This window comes from Hyperolius riggenbachi, chromosome 1, assembly GCF_040937935.1.
Source record: "Hyperolius riggenbachi isolate aHypRig1 chromosome 1, aHypRig1.pri, whole genome shotgun sequence".
Lineage (NCBI taxonomy): Eukaryota > Metazoa > Chordata > Amphibia > Anura > Hyperoliidae > Hyperolius > Hyperolius riggenbachi.
The window spans coordinates 592860563-592879240 of NC_090646.1; the positions used below are offsets into that span (position 1 = coordinate 592860563).

An 18678-nucleotide genomic window follows, 5' to 3' on the forward strand; every position below is an offset into this window, starting at 1 on the left:
TATATATTACTTTCTGCACTGTTCCACTTTTTTTCTGGAATATTAAATATTTATTGACTTCTGATGTACTAGCAAAAACTCATAGTCTGGGAAGAGACTGCAGTGTAACTTGCGATACAAGTTCAGTGCCTGATTGTGCCTTGGTACTGTGTGATTGTGTGTGTGGTGTTCCCGTATTTGGCCTAAAGCAAAGCTGACCCAAATATGAAAACACTGGACTGAGTGCAGGCCACTCTACAGCAGAGTGGGCATTGTTGGAGTGTCTAGCAGCAGCTATTGGTGGCAGTGAGAAGTGTTTTTGAGGGGTGGCAGCCTTGTGTTAGCTTGAATAAGGCTGCTTTCCCTCGCGATCTGGTCAAACCACCAGTCGGGAACCGTTTCTGCAGGTGTGCCATGGGGCTGGTTCCTGACATTATTGCATTAGTACTGCAATGCTAATGCAGTTTTAACTATACTGTGTGTTTGCGTTACAATGGAATTATTGTGCACTTGTATGAGTACAATTGCATATGCCCTTCCAAAGGAGGAAGAGAAAAAGCCTTGGTAAAAAATAGCAAATAGTTGAATTGTATTAAAAATGCAGAGCAGCACAATCTCGACGCCATTTTCCTGTGCTCCCATTGATTTGACCTTAACACCAGCATAGGTAAAATGCACCATGCACTGCATTGGCATTTAGGTAAAATGGAATTGCACAAGTGTGAAAAGGGTACCACAATTTCCAACGTTACCACATGCCCTTGTGATCAGCCAATCAGGAGCCATATGAAAACCGGATCAAAATGCAAAAGGGCCCTAAATGATTCATGTCACTCAACTGTCGTTCGGAGTAGTTCTCAATCTATATTTAGAAATTTTAGAGTAAAATCCCTTCATTTTTGCTAGGACTGTCTGCAAGCATATACATAGCCCCTGAGTGTCATGTGCCGTGCATTGATAACTATACATTATGCCACTGCCTAGAGTATTTTTTTATGTAACATGAGAGGTAAAAAAAAATATCTGATTCATAAAACATACTAGTGCATACTTCCCTGCTTTTTATAAAAACAGACATGGTACAGTCCATATATAATAGTGGGAATGGAACCAAAACAAATTGGAGCTTAGTTGAATAAGCTATGTAATCAAAGCTTAAAGAGCTATCACTTGGGTTAGAGAAGTGTAAAATCTTGCCAAACTGTCTTATCTGCAATTACTTATTTTATTCTTTTTCTTAAAATATATTTTTCATACTACCTTTTGTTCACATGGAAATGAATTGTAACAACTGCATAACAAAACAAGCATGAATATAATAATTAGGATCTCTTGGCGATTGTTTCGCTTATCCACTTGACGTATGCCTTGGTCAGGCGAGTGAAAACCGATGACTCGTGATCTTGGCCACACACTTTCGGGCCAAATGATGTCACTCCTCTGAAAACTCCATTGCAGATTAAGGGACCACCCGAATCACCCTGGTAAAAGCAAGAAACAATAACAAAAAGGAAAACAATTACATATAGTAGTCTCTGACTTATACGGCACAGATGGGGATTGGCTGATGCCAGATAAGTGAACTCTCTGGTTCCATGAGAGCTCATGTAAAAAAATAGCTTGGGCCTCGAGCGGCAATGGCCAGTCAGGAGACAACTTGGATTCTACTGTATTATTGGCTTTGCTGAAGTCAATAAACTGCAGCCATCTAATAGATCCATTTATATACATTCTACGGTAGAAGTTAAGGCACGGCCAAAGGCACAATAGGCATATTTACTCATGGCAGGGGTGTAACTACAGGGGAGCAGCTCTCTCATAAAGGGGTCCATCCTTCAGATCAGGTGTTTTAGTAGCTACACTTATTATGGGTGTAAAGTAGAGATGGCTCAAACTGTTTTTCCGCTGTTCGCGTTATTTGTAGGAATGTAATGTGATTTCTGCCCTTTAGCAATTAAAACACGACTACGTCAATTCCGTAATTTTTGGTGGGAGTTTTGCCATGGATCCCCCTCCGGCATCCCCGTCCAGATGTTACACCCCTTGAAACAACTTTCCCTTCACTTTTGTGGTCAGGAACAGTCTTTGTGGGTTTTAAAATTCACCTGCCTATTGAAGTCTATGGCTATGCCACTAACTCATGGTCACAAGAGACATAGGCCTCGATTCATAAAGCATTCCCGCATGCGGGAATGCTGAAAACGGCTCACTTTACCGACCACACAGCAAAATCTGTATTCATAAAGGCCTTTTCCGCATAATAAGCCGACATTCGCGAGCAGAGTGATAAATCACCGCCTTGCGCGGTCATTATCATAGCAAAAGTAACAAGTAGTCAATTCATAAAGATTAGAGGTAGCGGTATGCGGACGGGTATTACCGCTACCTCTGATGTGGCGAGAAGCGTGCGGAATACATTGCAGTGAATGGGACAGACCTTCCAAGCAGCTGCAGAGAGAACACCGCACGGAGGGACTCCGCCTGCTTCTCCTGTTTCCGCATGTCTCCCGACAGCCTAACGCCTGCCTACAGCGGAGTATCTCCGCACGCCTGTCACAACTAGCAAAATTTTTATGAATTACCACCCTGAATGCGGAAATACCGACAGCGGTGTTTCCCCGCTCGACGTTACCTTCCCGACAGCACTTTTATGAATCGAGGCCATAGAGCTTCATTCTACGTACCATGTTTCCCTCAAAGGCAGACAGGGGCCCATATGCAATTCACTTTTTCTCCTGAGTTTTCACCTAGGTGATATTTTTAAATAATAATAATAATAATAATAAAATGCCTTTTAAGCCATCAGAAAGAAAGACTTAAAATAATTTTGATAGTACCTGTTTTCACCTACTTTTTGGTACTTTTTAGTTGGAAAGTGCTGGAAAGTTATTTCAAGTAGAAAATGAAAAATGATCTCCTAGGAGAAAACTCAGGTGAAAAAAGTGAATTGCATATGAGCCAGGGTCTTATATTAATTGTTGCTCCAAAAGATGCGTTAGGGCTTATTTTCAGGGGATGTCTTATTTTTCCATGAACAATAATATAGTCATGTTTTAGTACTTTTTTCCATAGGATTTCTAGTTACAGCATTGCATGATAGCAGTTCATGCTTTAGGTCCTTTATACTTCTTTCGAGTTATCTATATAATAATTTCTAACCAGCAACAAAGTCTAACAAAAAAACAAGATGAGTATCAACCAAGAGATAAGATGTACTTCATAGTTTAATTTCCGCTACTGTTCTCTGCTGCACAGAAACACCACTGGTAGATGAAAGCTGCAAGGAGGAGGTGTGGCAACACAGGGACACTGGTAAAGAGTATAAATAGGGACAACTCCACCAAGACCTCTTTCAGATGGATGGCTGAACTTCCTGTTTGTCAGGCAGTTCAGCATCCTGTCTGCCAAGCGCCTTTCAGACACAATCAAAAGGCAGCCAAATGGCAGCATTTTTAATTCCTCTCATGGCAACGTCTGGCATTACCAGCGGCAAAAAAGTGCCATATTGCAACTCAGTGCGCCGGTAACCATGCTAAGGTGTGATTCATTGGGGGGAGGAACGGGGCTGCATTTAAAGTGAACCCGGACTAACACAATACTGGATTGCACACTATGAAGTGGCGGGGGTTGGAGGGTGGCATTAGCGAAGGAGGCAGCGGTGTACATGGGGCTGGAGGAATCCCCAGGTAAGAATCAATTGTTTTTTTTTTTTGCGTCAAATATCTATGCAAGCACTTCAATGCAAGACTACATATATATCTAACCATCCACAGCAGAGTCTCTTACATATTGCACAAGTCCCACAATATGAGTCTCTATAACCAGTGTATAGAAACAGACAATAGATAATTCCAGTATGTGTGCGCTCTCAGCAGGTCTAAGGTCCAGGGTAACCTTTAGAAAAATATTCATATACAATTCAAGCGCTAAACATTACGTTCCATGTTTTTTTTTACCTCATTCTTTTACCTCAATTTTTTTTTTACCTCATCTCAGGTACCCTTTAAATTGCACCTGGATGGCGCTCGTGGGCAGCACTGCCCGACAAGCATGCAGATCGGTTGTCTGTCTGAAAGAGTCTTACTCTGGAAGTATGTAGTTGTCTTCCCTGGCGGGCCAAGTGAGCTCTTTTGCTCCTATCCGTGGGCACCCATGACTGACCACCTCTCCCATCACCTACTGGTTAGTGTAAAAGAGCAAACCTATATTACACTTACTGTACAGGTGTCTTGTCCACTGGGCCCCACACTGGTGCAGGTCATGTTTTGTGTAATAAGCACTTTTTTCTCATTCCAGTGAGCGACACATTTCTCTCGGTCCAAGATGGTGACATTAACCTCCAACAGATGATCTGCTGCATCCAGCTTTTCAGTCTTTCCCCAACCAGCAGTTTCACAAACACTCTCCCCATTGACATCCTCAAAAGTTTCCGGTAATGGTAAAAGTTTAACAGCTTTGTTTAGAGTTGCTTTTCCTCTTAACTATAAGAAAAGTAAACATTAAATATTGATATAAGCACAAATGGACAAGAGGTAGCAGCAGCAATCAGGAATCAAAGGTGGGCAGAACAGAAGGGGCTGCCTGCTATGTAAAATGCAACTACAAATAGTGGGCGCTTACACTTGCTAACTCCTCTTTCTGATGCCTGCCCCTAGCCTCCTACCCCGATGTTGAGCCCTTCCTGGCACCCAACATTAACATTTTAAAAAAATGCATCTTCCCCCCATACTACAGTACGGGGAGATGCCATTGCATGGATATGTTATATTTAGCTCATTCAAAAAACTGCAGTGAGGAATATTAACATTCTTCTTCTTACTATCAGTGAAAAGAGCACACAGAAGCTCTCTGCTGTGTTTGCTTTAGCCTCATATCCTGCACCTGCACCGATTAATTAAAGAAAAATCTTGGCAGCCATGAGACCTTGACAGTGACTGGTAAGGCTTCAGAAAAAGGTGAAAATAAATGCATAAACCACTTCCTGCATTTTTTTGTTATTATACATTCTTGTGGTGTGGTTAATCTTTTGGAGCAGAGAACTTTTAGCTGTAGTTTCAGTTTAAATTGAATATGATGTTAAACTTTCTGAGGCTGGTCGAACTTTTACTTTTACAATTATCCTGAAGCCTGTCTTTACAGCATTGGCCAAACTCAAAGATTTCAGACCATCAGGAGCATAACTAGAGGGGAGTAGCCCCTGAAATTGCAGGGGGGGCAGAGCTGTGGGGGCCCCAACTACTAACCTCCCCTTCCTCCAATACAGGGGATTATATTTCAGATCAGGTGTTTTTGTAGCTACACTTGTTCTGGTTGTGAAGATCAATATGGCCACACTTCTTAAACTTACGACCCCTATGAGATGGGCCCCAAGGCTGTGAAGGACACCAATGGTAAGGCAAGGGAAGGGGTGTGAACATTCGAGGGCCCCATCAAAGTTTTGCTGGGGGCCCCATGAATTGTAGTTACACCACTGCAGACCATACTGCTAAACTCGTGCGGCGCATGAAAAATGGGCATGGCCATGGACCACAATGTGAGTGCGGTCACGGGTGGAGCCAGATTTACATAAACTTAGCAATAGTGGTTCATCTATGCTTATTTGTAATGAGATTTTTCCTCTAAATGTAAAAAACGTTTGTTAATGTTTGACACTGTATATTCTTAAAAAATCAATAAAATCTTTGAATGTAAAAAACAACAACTTAGCAATGGTGGGACATTAGACTAGGTCTATGGTACGGATTAAATTGTGAGCGCCTCGGACACAGGTGATGGAGACAGGTGCCCCCCCAGTTTAGGTAGTGACACGGACCCCCCAAGTTTAGTGATAAGGACCTCCCCAGTTTAGGTGGTGACAGGTGTCCCCCAGTTTAGGAAGTGACAGGGACCCCCCCAGTTTAAGTAAGGACAGGGACCCCCCCAAGTTTATTGACAGGGACCCCCCTAGTTTAGGTTGTGACAAGTGCCCCCCAGTTTTAGGTCATGTTGGGTGCTTTGCTTTGTAGGACAGGGTGCTTTGCTTTGCAGGGCAGGGTGCTTTGCTGGGTGCTTTGCTTTGCAGGGCAGGTTGCTTTGCTGGGTGCTTTGCTTTGCAGGGCAGGGTGCTTTGCTTGGTGCTTTGCTTTGCAGGGCAGGGTGCTTTGCTGGGCGCTTTGCTTTGCAGGGCAGGGTGCTTTGCTGGGTGCTTTGCTTTGCAGGGCAGGGTGCTTTGCTGGGTGCTTTGCTTTGCAGGGCAGGGTGCTTTACTGTGTGCTTTGCTTTGCAGGGCAGGATGCTTTGCTGGGCGCTTTGCTTTGCAGGGCAGGGTGCTTTGCTGGGTGCTTTGCTTTTCAGGACAGGGTGCTTTGCTGTGTGCTTTGCTTTGCAGGGCAGTTTGCATGACTGGGAGCTTTGCTGGGCAGTTTGCATGGCTGGGAGCCTTGCTGGGCAGTTTGCATTCCTGGGCTGGGAGCTTTGCTGGGCTGGGTGCTTTGCAGGGCTGGGGGCTTTGCTGGGCTAGGGGCTTTGCTGGGCTAGGGGGTTTGCTGGGCAGTTTGCATGGCTGGGAGCTTTGCTGGGCTAGAGGCTTTGTTGGGCAGTTTGCATTGCTGGGCTGGGGGCTTTGCTGGGCTGGGGGATATGCAAGGCTATGCGCTTTGCAGGTCTGGGGCCTTTGCTGAGCTGGGGGCTTTGCTGGGTAGTTTTCATGGCTGGGTGCTTTGCTGAGCACTTTGCATGGCTGGGAGCTTTACTGGGCGCTATGCAGGGCTGGGGGCTGCCTGGGCTACTCACAGTCTATACCTCAGATCAGGGTGATCAGAGAAACGGCGAGAGGCAGAGCAGGATGCACGCTATCCGCCTGGACCTGTACATTTCACATGCGGAAGTGACCAATGATGCCTCTTCTGCATTGAAATATTCATGCCCTGTGGGTAGCGTGTGCCCTGTTCTGCCTCTTGCCACCTCTCCAGTCACCCTGATCTGAGGTCCCTGCATACGGAGAGGAAGTGACGGCAGCTGGTGGCGACGGGGCAGGTGGTGGGGCGGCTGTTGGCCGTGGAGGGTGCCTGACCCCTCTTGCCCTATGCTGCGGACGCCCATACACCCAGCCTAGCCTCCTGAAGAGTAGTGCTGTACAATGAATATGACTGGTTTTTTATTTTGTAATAGTTTGGATCCATTTGGTTCTTTACTAGTTTTCACTTGGTGAATGCCCATGGACCACCAGTGCCTTATAAACCATATTCTGGAAATGATTGGTATACATTTTTGGTTCAGCCTCTCAGTCTTGGATTCATATTGTTGTAAATTTACATTAATTAGCAATGCACAGAGTTTTGTTGCAATAAATATATTGACCATACCGAGCTGGCTGCATCTTTTAGCACCTTGCTGCCAACAGAGAAGGAATTTCTTCTACAGGACAGAACAGATCACTTGATACCACCCACCTCCTCCCTCTGCTAAGAGAGAATAACTCTTAGTATTCAGCACTGCAGCTCAGTAGTCTCATGCAATATACACACACTGGTTTGAACTTGGACATCGTGGACGATAGAGATCGCCTTGGCTGAAAATTGTGAGGCAATTCAGTTTGTGCATATCGGCTACTCAACACAACGAGCAAGGAGAATACAAGCAGAAAAACTGAACACGGGGGGATTTCGGTCACCCAGCAGGGATCAGTACTCAATTCCTTGGGCGACAGTGGAGAGCCTACACGGTACAGATGTGTCACTAGCCTCCAGGCTAGCGAAGCATTAGTTTCTATGGAGGGGAGTGGAAGGAGAACTAGTGGCTCACAACAAAGCAGAATCCCATGGACGGGGGAGCCAGTAGTACAAAGCGATTGTTGCTTGTTCAGTGTTGAGTATCACTAAAGATCCAGCATGCCGAATCTTTAGCAGACGTCAGGCGGCCACTGTATACATACAGGATCGAATCTTCATTCTTGCCCAAGGTGGTCTTTTTTGTTCACCATGGCAGAGTTCAAATGGGCATGTGTAGGTTGAGACTGCTGAGCTGAACATTTTCTCTGAAGTTTTCTCATAGGTGATATTTTCACACCTTCTCAATAATAGCCTTTTGAAGTAAACCTGAGATGAGCCAAAAAAAGATTTTATATACACCTGGCGCTTCCTCCAGCCCCCTTCAGGCTGAGCAGTTCCTCGCCGTCCTCCTCCGCTATGGGTCCCAGTAATTTCCCAAGTCTTACTGCACATGTTCTTCAGCACACCCCATCGCGATCGCGTAGCTGGAAGAGTTCTGTGCAGGAGCACTACGGGGAGCTCGAGTGGCCAGACCGCGCCTGTGCCGACTGGCGCCGACTTGTGAAATTACCAGGATTCATAGCAGAGGATTCAGGCGGCGGCGAAGGAGGACGATGAGGGATCGATCAGCCTGAAGGGGGCTGCAGGAAGCCCCAGCTATGAAAACTTTTTTTACTCATCTCAGGTACTCTTTAAAGGGACCCTGAGCTGTGTATTAAAAAAGAAAACTGTACTTACCTGGGGTTTCCTCCAACCACCGTAGCCCGCGAGGTCCCGGCATCCTCCTGGCCCCCTCCACTGTCCCGCTGGCAGCTCCGGTAACGGGCCGACTTTGGGTGAAGCCCCCGCTGCGTAGCTGTCATGTCATCACAACCGCCACTGTAAGAGCCCTGCGCATGCGCAGTTCTCTAAAGACTGAACCGCGCATGCGCAGGGCTCTTACGGCTGCCAATATTTTTGACAGTACTTTTTCACCTACTTTTTGACACTTCCATTTGCAGAGCGCTGAAGGGTTATTTTAAACAGAAGATGAAAAATGATCATCTACCAGCAATTTTTAAAAAAATACCCCTTTCTTGTACTCCTATACTTTGTACAGGAGTGCAAATGCATGAAAAATACAGCAGGGCCGAGGTTTGTGATCGGGCACTGATTGAAACGTTCCCCCTCAGTTTCCAGTAGTGTTTGGCAGGACCTAATATTTTGCGATCTGCCAGTGTTCGGAATTGCATCGCAAAATGCTGCTAGCGGAGAAGGCCTGTCAGAGACAATGAAGCCAGCAGCATTGTGGGATCTTATCTTTGCAACTGGCACTAATACCCTAAGGCCCCTCTACACTGGGGTGTTTACATTGCGTTGTATTACCCTGCGGTAACGCTAAGGCAATGAAAGTATATGGGGCCTTTTACACTGGTACGGTGCGACTCGATGTGCCAGAAGTGAAATTTTTCGCCCCACTGCTAACGCGTTGGGGGCGGGGGACTGGAAGTCATGTAAGTCATGTGAATCTATGGCAATGCAAACTTTTTAAAAAGTTTTCACGTTCGAGTTGCAACATGCATGCGCAAAAGCGTATTTTTTCAATACACTTTCCCACAATCTGTATTTTCGCCACAGGATGCGAGCGCTAGTAGCCTCACTTCCTGTTTAGCATACTGCCAGAAAGGATTACTGCGTATTAATGAATGGCCTTTTTTAGGGTTGCAGTGCGATCCAATCATCTAATTGCATAACACCAGCAGCGATGTTCATCATGACCTCGTCATCGCGGAATAGCCGTGATTCACGAGTATTTTTTCACTATCCGATATCGTGAACCGAATTCGTAATCGCCTCTCGATTGTGGTCCAAATCCGGCTCGTGATCACGGTTTTAGCCTTTATCACGGCCATGATTAAACCGCCAAAACCCGCCGACTTTAGCGGTTAATAGCAAAGCCCCCTTCCATGATATAAACACCACATTTGCAGGATATGTTAAGGAGTACAGTGGGAACAAGGGAGAGATTTTTTTTCAAAAAGACCTTATCGTTTTTCAGAAAATCGATTTTAACCACTTGACCACTGAGCGGTTTTACCTCTTGAGCACCAGAGCAATTTTCACCTTTCAGCGCTCCTTCCATTCATTCGTCTATAACTTTATCAATACTTATCACAATGAAATGAACTATATCTTGTTATTTTTGCCACCAATTAGGCTTTCTTTAGGTGAGACATTATGCCAAGAATTATTTTATTCTAAATGTGTTTTAATGGGAAAATAGGAAAAAATGTGGGAAAAAAATCATTATTTTTCAGTTTTCGGCCATTACAGTTTTTAAATAATGCATGCTACTGTAATTAAAATCCATTAAATTTATTTGCCCATTTGTCCCGGTTATTACACCATTTAAATTATGTCCCTATCACAATGATTGGCACCAATATTTTATTTGGAAATAAAGGTGCATTTTTTTCAGTTTTGCGTCCATCCCTAATTACAAGCCCATAGTTTATAAAGTAACAGTGTTATACCCTCTTGACATAAATATTTAAAGAGTTCAGTCCCTAAAGTAACTAAGTGTTGTTTTTTTTAATTGTAATTTTTTTTTCTTTTTATTACAAAAAAATAAATAAATTGTGGAGTGTGGGAGGTAATGAGTTAATTTATAGTGTAAAAGTATGTATTCGTATATGAAAAATGTTTTGGATGAAGTTTTACTATTTGGCCACAAGATGGCCACAGTAATTTTTTGTAAATGCGTCCTGTAAGCGTAGGAAGTACGCTTACAGGAAGTTCAACGAGGCTGGGAAACTTTTTTTTTAAACAATGATCGTGTAATGGATTGCGGAGACACCGCCGCGCGGTCTGGCAGCGGGGCGGCTGTCTCCGCGTTCAGACCGGCGGTTTCCGCACAGCAGCATGCGTCTGGTTTGTCTGAGCCTAGTAGTGCACACAGATGGAGAGCTACGCGCGCGCGCGCTAGGAGGCAGGACCTTTATACCAATAGGAGAGGGATCAGCTGATCAGGACGATCAGCTGATCCCAGCGCAGTGGGTGATTGGCTGAGTGGGGCTGGGTGGCGCTGAGGAGCGCTGCACTATATATACATCTTGCCTGTCAGTTGCTGGTGGTCTGCCATTGCGAATACTAACGTGTGAGCACTCAGACCAGTCAGATCCCACAGTGTGTTAGAACCAGGAGGACCTGGGAATTCACACTTAGCCAGATTACGCTTGTGTTATATGTTAGACCAGTTCCAGGGTGTTGTGACCAAGGACCTCACACCCAAGCTTAGGGATACTGTGTCATTGCTGTGTTATACTTTAGACCAGTTCCAGGGTGTTGTGACCAAGGACCTCACATCCAAGCTTAGGGATACTGTGTCATTGCTGTGTTATACTTTAGGCCAGTTCCAGGGTGTTGTGACCAAGGACCTCACACCCAAGCTTAGGGACACTGTGTCATTACTGTGTTATACTCTAGACTAGTTCCCAGGTGTCGAGACCAAGGAGCTCACGACCCAGTCTAGGACTTTGTTATATTTATATGTTATGACTATTTGCTCTGTCGACCTTTCTCTTGCTTTCTGATTCGGTACCTCTGCATATCTACCAACCTGTTGCCAGACCCTGCCTGTACCCGGCTACCGAATCAGTCTTCTGTCTCTGTACCTCATATGCTCGTGTGTTGCTGACCTGGCCTGCCCGGCCACCCAAGCTGTCACTCTCCCTAAGTGCTCAGTCTATCTGTACTAGCAGTGACACCATTCCACCAGGTGTCAGCTGTAACCAGGACTCCCGCTCCTCAGAGAGTCCGGCCTGTTAGCAGCCAGTGGTCTCTTCCTCTGGAGTCCCCTGGCTGCAGCACAGTTTACCATCTGATATTATTATCCCTGGTTACCAGGTCCTCACTATCAAGGAGATAGTTTCTGCACTGCCCAGGGCCACCTGCCCCGCTTCTCGGGAGATAGCCTACAGTTCATCAAACACTTTTACTCATTAGGTGTCCAGAGGTTAGTCATACTTGTATTATTGGTGATTCTGCAGATCATCCATAATCAAGTATACATCTGTATTGTTGATGATTCTGCAGATCATCAACAATCAGATTCTCTCTGTGTGCTGACACCAATCGTTACAGAACGGCAGACCTGAAAAACAAAATGGACGCACTTAACAGCCATCTTGATGCACTCACCACCTCGGTGGAAAATTTCATCAGGGTGCTGGACGGTCATCAGACCCAGATCACTGCATTGTCTGGGTCCATACAGGTCCTTCAGACGGCTGTAAACGCAGTGCGATCTCCTCCAGTTACAGACTTACGCATGTCTGTACCCGAAAGGTTTTCTGGTCATAGATCTAACTTTCAGAACTTTAAAAATCGAGTAATGTCGTATTTTGAACTAAGACCCAATTTATCAGGAACTGAGGCACAGAGAACATTTATTATTACGTACATTACATTTATTAAGACCCTTTTGTCAGGGGATTCTCAAACTTGGGCATATAGCCTTCAGGTAGGGCATGAGGCTTTAACGTCAGTTGAATAATTTTTTAAGGCCATGGTCATAATTTATGATGATCCGGACATTGCCTCCACTGCTGAGCGGAAGCTTAAGACCTTGCGTCAAGGCAAGGATCCGGTAGAAGTCTATGCAGCTGAATTCAGGAAGTGGTCTGTGTCAGCTAGGTGGGGGTCATTTGCACTGTTAGACTGTTTTTTATCAGGGTTGTCAGACGCATTCTCGGATTTGATGTTGGGACACCCTGAACCAAAGACTATTGATGAGGCAATCGCTTTAGCAGTACGGGTTGATTGCCGTTTACGGTATCAGAAACAAACCCGGGGTAAGAACACTGTAAGGTATGTCTCCTACGCCTCTCCTCCACCCGTCTCACCTCCGCCAGAGCCAATGCAAATTGGACAGTCCAAATTGACATGGGTGGAGAGGAATCGCAGGAAAACAGAACAGCTCTGTTTATACTGTGCAGAGGAGGGTTATAAGGTGCAGAATTGTCCCAAGAAGTCGGGAAACGCTGCCGCCTAGGTGTAGTCAGAGGTAATACCCTAGGCGCGCAGTCTTTACCTCTAAACAATAATCGTTTGCTCCTTCCCTGTTCTGTCACATGGGAGGGCCAGACTGTTACCACTGAAGCTTTCATAGACTCTGGTTCAGCGGCTAACTTTATAGATTACGAGTTTGCAAAAAATTTGGGGATTCCTATACTCCCATTACACCAACAGGTTTTGGTCACTGCAGTAGATGACTCTCCTCTGCAAAGTAGACATCCTCTGTCTCGAACCCCGAATTTGAGGTTCAGCGTTGGGGTGCTACATAAGGAGAATCTACCATTTCTGGTCCTGTGTATGGCAACCTCCACCGTCATTCTTGGCATGCCATGGTTACAACTTCACTCCCCTCAGATAGATTGGGTTTCAGGTCAGCTAACGAGCTGGTCTACCCATTGTTATCATCATTGTTTGGCGAAAGTAACCCTGGGAAACACCAAGATTCAGATTAAAGGTGTGCCAAAACAATACGCAAAATTTGCTGACGTATTCTGTCCCAAATCGGCAGATAAACCTCCCCCCCACTGTACCTTCGACTGTCCCATCGATTTAGGATCTGGTTGTATGCCTCCCAGGGGTCACCTCTATAATCTGTCTGGGCCTGAGAAACTAGCTATGCAGGAATGCATCAGAGAAAACTTGGCTAAGGGGTTCATCCGTCCCTCTCGTTCACCAGCAGGGGCAGGATTCTTTTTTGTAAAAAAAAAAGATGGAGGCCTTCGTCCCTGCATTGATTATCAAGGCTTAAACAAGATCACAGTGAAAAATCGTTATCCTTTACCCTTGATTGACGATTTATTCACTCAGGTTACCAACGCCAAGATTTTCTCAAAGCTAGATCTGAGAGGTGCATACAACCTAGTTCATATTAGGGATGGTGACGAATGGAAGACGGCCTTTAACACGCCCGACGGGCACTACGAATATCTGGTGATGCCCTTTGGGTTGTGCAACGCTCCGGCTATCTTCCAGGAGTTGATTAATGAGGTATTCAGGGAGGTGTTGGGGAAGTTCGTCTTAGTCTATCTGGACGATATACTGATCTTTTCATCCAATCTCTCGGAACATCGCAAGCATGTTAGGTTTGTTCTAGAGAAGTTAAGACAGAATCTGCTTTATGCTAAACTGGAGAAATGCCTCTTCGAAGTAATCTCGGTTGCCTTCTTGGGGTACATTATCTCTACATCTGGCCTCTCTATGGATCCAGGGAAGGTTTTTGCTGTCCTGGAGTGGCCTCAGCCTGTGGGACTGAAGGCACTCCAGAGATTTCTGGGCTTTGCCAACTACTACAGGAGGTTTATAAAGGGGTACTCTACAATAGTCTCGCCCCTCACCAGTCTTACCAAGAAAGGGGCTGATACTCACCACTGGTCAGCAGAGGCCCATGCTGCTTTTTCTACACTGAAAAAGCTGTTCTGTTCCGCACCTATATTGAGACATGTTGATGTTACCTTCCCCTTTATCTAGGAGGTTGATGCTTCAGAGGTGGGGATGGGAGCTGTATTGTCTCAGAGATCAGGCTTGCAGGGCAAACTCCACCCATGTGCCTACTTCTCTCGTAGGTTTTCACCCGCAGAGAAAAACTACGACATAGGCAACCGGGAGCTTTTAGCCATCAAATCAGCTTTTGAGGAATGGCGACATTGGCTAGAAGGTGCAGAACATACTATCACAGTTTATACAGATCATAAGAATCTGGAGTACATAGAGGGCGCCAAGAGACTCAGCCCCCGTCAGGCCCGGTGGTCCCTGTTCTTTGCAAGATTCAGATTTGTAATTACGTATACCCCTGGTAGTAAAAACATCAAGGCCGATGCCTTGTCCAGGTGTTTCGAGCCCGAGACAGTACAGCCCTCAGCCCCTGAGACCATTCTACCTCAGAAGTTAGTTCTGGCAACCACTGAGACCTGGAAGGATTGGACAGTCACTCTGAGTCCTTACCAACAGGATGTTCCAGAAGGGAAGCCTGATGGGGTCATGTTTGTGCCACTGCCTTTCCATCTACAACTCTTGCAACTGTTTCATTCCCACAAGAATACTGGTCATCCAGGATTTACTGGCCAGATGTGCTTGGTGGCCTACATTGGCAACAGATTGCAAGGAGTTTGTAAGAGAGTGTGCAGTGTGTGCTAGGAGTAAACCCTCTCGTTAGGCTCCTGTTGGTACTTTACAACCCTTGCCAGTCCCAAGTGAACCATGGACCCACTTGTCCATGGATTTTGTGGGAGAACTCCCCACGTCTGAGGGCAAGACGGTAATTTGGGTGGTAGTGGACAGATTCAGTAAGATGGCTCATTTTGTTCCTTTGAAAGGACTCCCCTCGGCCCAGGAATTGGCTGATCTTTTCATCCAGCACATTTTCCGGCTGCATGGCATTCCGGAAAATGTAGTGTCAGATCGGGGAGTCTAATTTGTTTCTAAGTTTTGGAGAGCCTTTTGCCATCAGCTGGATATGGACCTTGCATTCTCATCAGGCTACCACCCACAGACCAATGGCCAGACCGAGAGAGTTAACCAATCCCTAGAACAATTTCTCAGATGTTATGTTGCAGATGCGCAATCCGATTGGGTAACATTTTTGCCGTTCGCAGAATTTGCACACAACAACCTGAAAAGCTCCTCTTCAGGATTTTCCCCATTCCAGGTAGTTTCGGGAAGATCACCTAAGTTTGCTCCATTGCCGGTGGCATCTACACCATTCCCGGCCCTGGAGGATTGGCAGAGGGCTTTAAAGGAGATTTGGGATATGGTTAAGAAGAACCTGGGGAAAGCTTTCCAGACCCAGAAAAGACAGGCAGATAAAAGGAAGTCCGTAGAGTGGAAGTTCTCTCCAGGAGATTTGGTGTGGGTATCCACTCGACATTTGGCCTTGAAGCAACTGTCACCCAAACTGGGTCCTAGATTTATAGGACCATTCCCAGTGTCCAAGAAAATTAATGATGTCACTTACGAGATTGATCTCCCAGCCAGTATGAGAGGTGTGAGATCATTCCATATGTCTCTATTGAAGCCAGCAGTGCACGTGGATTCCTCTTCCCCCCCCCCCCCTGTGTTGGTTGATGACCAACCAGAATATGAGATTGAAAAGATTCTGGACTCTCGCTTAGTGCAGAATTAGCTATACTAGCTATACTGGGGCGCTACCTACCCATACTGGGCACTATACTGGGCACTATACTGGCTATACTGGCCTGGGGCACTACCTACCCATACTGGGCACTATACTAGCTATACTGGGGCACTACCTACCCATACTGGGACTATACTAGCTATATTGGTCACTATACTAGCTATACTGGGGCACTATGCTAGCTATACTGGGGCACTATGCTAGCCATACTGGGGTAACTATACTAGCCATACTGGGGCAACTAAACTCCCTATACTGGGTCAACTATGCTAGCTATGTCGCCGCCCCCCAGCCCCCCATTAACCCGCTGCGCACGACACTGTCCACTAGGTTGCGTACCCAATAACACCACCCCCCCCCCCCCCCCCGGTCCCCGGAGAAAAATTTGGTCAGAAAGTGGTACCTGGGCCAGAAAAGGTTTGGGACCCCTGCGGTAAATGACAGTTAATGTATACTTTTTTCCTTTGAAACTTCCTTTAAAACTCTAAAATCTATTTTCTCAGAAACTATAAGATCTTTTTGAAACATTTTTTTTCACCTTGTTCCCAGGATTCTACTTAACATATCCTGCAAATCTAGTGTATATATCATGTAAGAGGGCTTTACTATTAACCACTAAAGTCAGCGGGTTTTGCCAGTTTTTAATCACAAATACTTTTTTTCATTTGAAACTTTAAAGGATACCCAAAGTGTTACAGAGGCGCATTGCCACTATTGGACCTTTTTGAGCTTGCACTCCTTGCCTGATGAAGCGGGTTATACCTGCGAAACGCGTTGCGGAGTGCCAAAATAAATTGTTATTTGTGATTTGAACAATCTTGATTGTCCATCATTTCAGGAGGTAAGTCCACCTGTACTCCTCCTTTTTAGTTGTTTTTAGATCATTTTAACCTGCCTGGCGCCTCTGTCCAAATTTGCACAGTATATAGTCCACCTGGGGTGGAGGGGACTGTCCCCTTCTTTCTATCTACAGAGAGCGACTTCTTAAACCTGAGTGGGGTCAGGTTCTAATACTCCCCACCTGCAGTTCAAGTGGTTGCCTATGTGGTAACCCGTGTTTGTGAGTATATCCACATCTGTTAATTATTTCGCCAACAATTGTTAGACTTTCTGCACTATATTGGGCTCTCGGTTTTTCTTTTTGTTTCAAGTGCATGTGACATGATGAGATAGACATGGGTATGTACAGTGCCTAGCACACAAATAACTATGCTGTGTTCCTTTTTTTCTTTCTCTGCCTGAAAGAGTTAAATATCAGGTATGTAAATGGCTGACTCAGTCCTGACTCAGACAGGAAGTGACTACAGTGTGACCTGGGGCGTAACTAGAAATTGCGGGGTCCCCCTGCAAAACTTTGGATGGGGCCCCCTCCCCTCGATTTCTGCACAGGTAAACTGAGAACCAATGTTATTCAGTTGGCTAGTGCACACTTGAATGTGTTTTCCCTTTGCAGAAAAAACAGACAGCAATGAAGCAGGCATTTTCTGTATCAATTACATTAGCTTCTGTGATAAAATATGCATGTTTTCACACATACAGACACACATGGTGTGCAGAAAATGCATACAGAAAACCGACAGATGAGTGTGCTTCTAGCCTCAGCTTATTACACTCACTCTGTCCATCTCTGATGGAGCAGAATTGGCTTTGCAGACTCCTCCAGCATCAATACAGTACAAGAGCCTGCTGCACACTGTCTACAAATCTTTGTCTTCAAAACTCTGTATGATTCCTTTTCAGTGGCTGAGCTGAGCAGATGCAGTCATTTGAACAATTGTGCAGAGAGCAGAAAGCTTCTTCTCTCCTCACCCTTAGTTGTCAGTCTCCCAAGACAGGGAATAGAAACTTCTCTCCCCATGGGGCCCCCAGTGGCTTCTGGCCCCCCCTGCAATTGAATCCCTTGCAAGGTCTATTGTTACGCCCCTGAGTGTGACCCTCACTGATAAGAAATTCCCCTTTTTTTATCTCTTTCTTGCTCTCAGAAGCCATTTTCTGCTAGGAAAGTGTTTTACAGTTGGAATTTCTTATCAGTGAGGGTCACACTGTAGTCACTTCCTGACTGAGTCAGGACTGAGTCAGCCACTTACATACCTGATATTTAACTCTTTCAGGCAGAGAAATAAAAAAAGGAACACAGCATAGTTATTTGTATGCTAGGCACTGTACATATACATGTCTATCTCATCATGTCACTTCGGGTATCCTTTAACCTCCTTAGCGGTAACCCCGTGTGTGACACGGGGTAAGCCGCCGGAGGGTGCCGCTCAGGCCCTGCTGGGCCGATTTACTTAATTTTTTTTTTGCTGGACGCAGCTAGCACTTTGCTAGCTGCGCCAGCACCCCGATCGCCGCCGCCGCGCGCCCGATCGCCGCTATCCGGTGCGGCGCGCGCCCCCCCCCCCAGACCCCGAGCGCTGCCTGGCCAATCAGTGCCAGGCAGCGCCGAGGGGTGGATCGGGTCTCCCAATGACGTCCCGACGTCGGTGACGTCATTCCGCCCCGTCGCCATGGCGACGGGGGAAGCCCTCCAGGAAATCCCGTTCTTTGAACGGGATTTCCTGATCGCCTATCGCCGGAGGCGATCGGCGGGGCTGGGGGGATGCCGCTGAGCAGCGGCTATCATGTAGCGAGCCCTCGGCTCGCTACATGATTTAAAAAAAAAAAAATTAAAAAAAAACTGCTGCGCTGCCCCCTGGCGGTATTTTTCATACCGCCAAGGGGGTTAAAGAACAAGCGACACCCATGCGAACCTAGAAATAAAAAACA

General features: G+C 45.9%; 1 protein-coding gene across 1 annotated transcript in view; it reads right to left on the reverse strand.

Annotated features, from left to right (window-relative positions):
* Nucleotides 1–1142: 1142 nt before the first annotated feature.
* Nucleotides 1143–18678, reverse strand: part of LOC137558392 (granzyme A-like) — a 43085-nt gene continuing 25549 nt past the window's right edge. The window contains exons 4-5 of the mRNA XM_068271738.1: nucleotides 4197–4460; nucleotides 1143–1460 (exon numbers count right to left, since the gene is read on the reverse strand). Of these exons, the coding sequence (XP_068127839.1) occupies nucleotides 1302–1460; nucleotides 4197–4460 (423 nt within the window). The 3' untranslated portion in view covers nucleotides 1143–1301. The remainder of the gene's footprint in view (nucleotides 1461–4196; nucleotides 4461–18678) is intronic.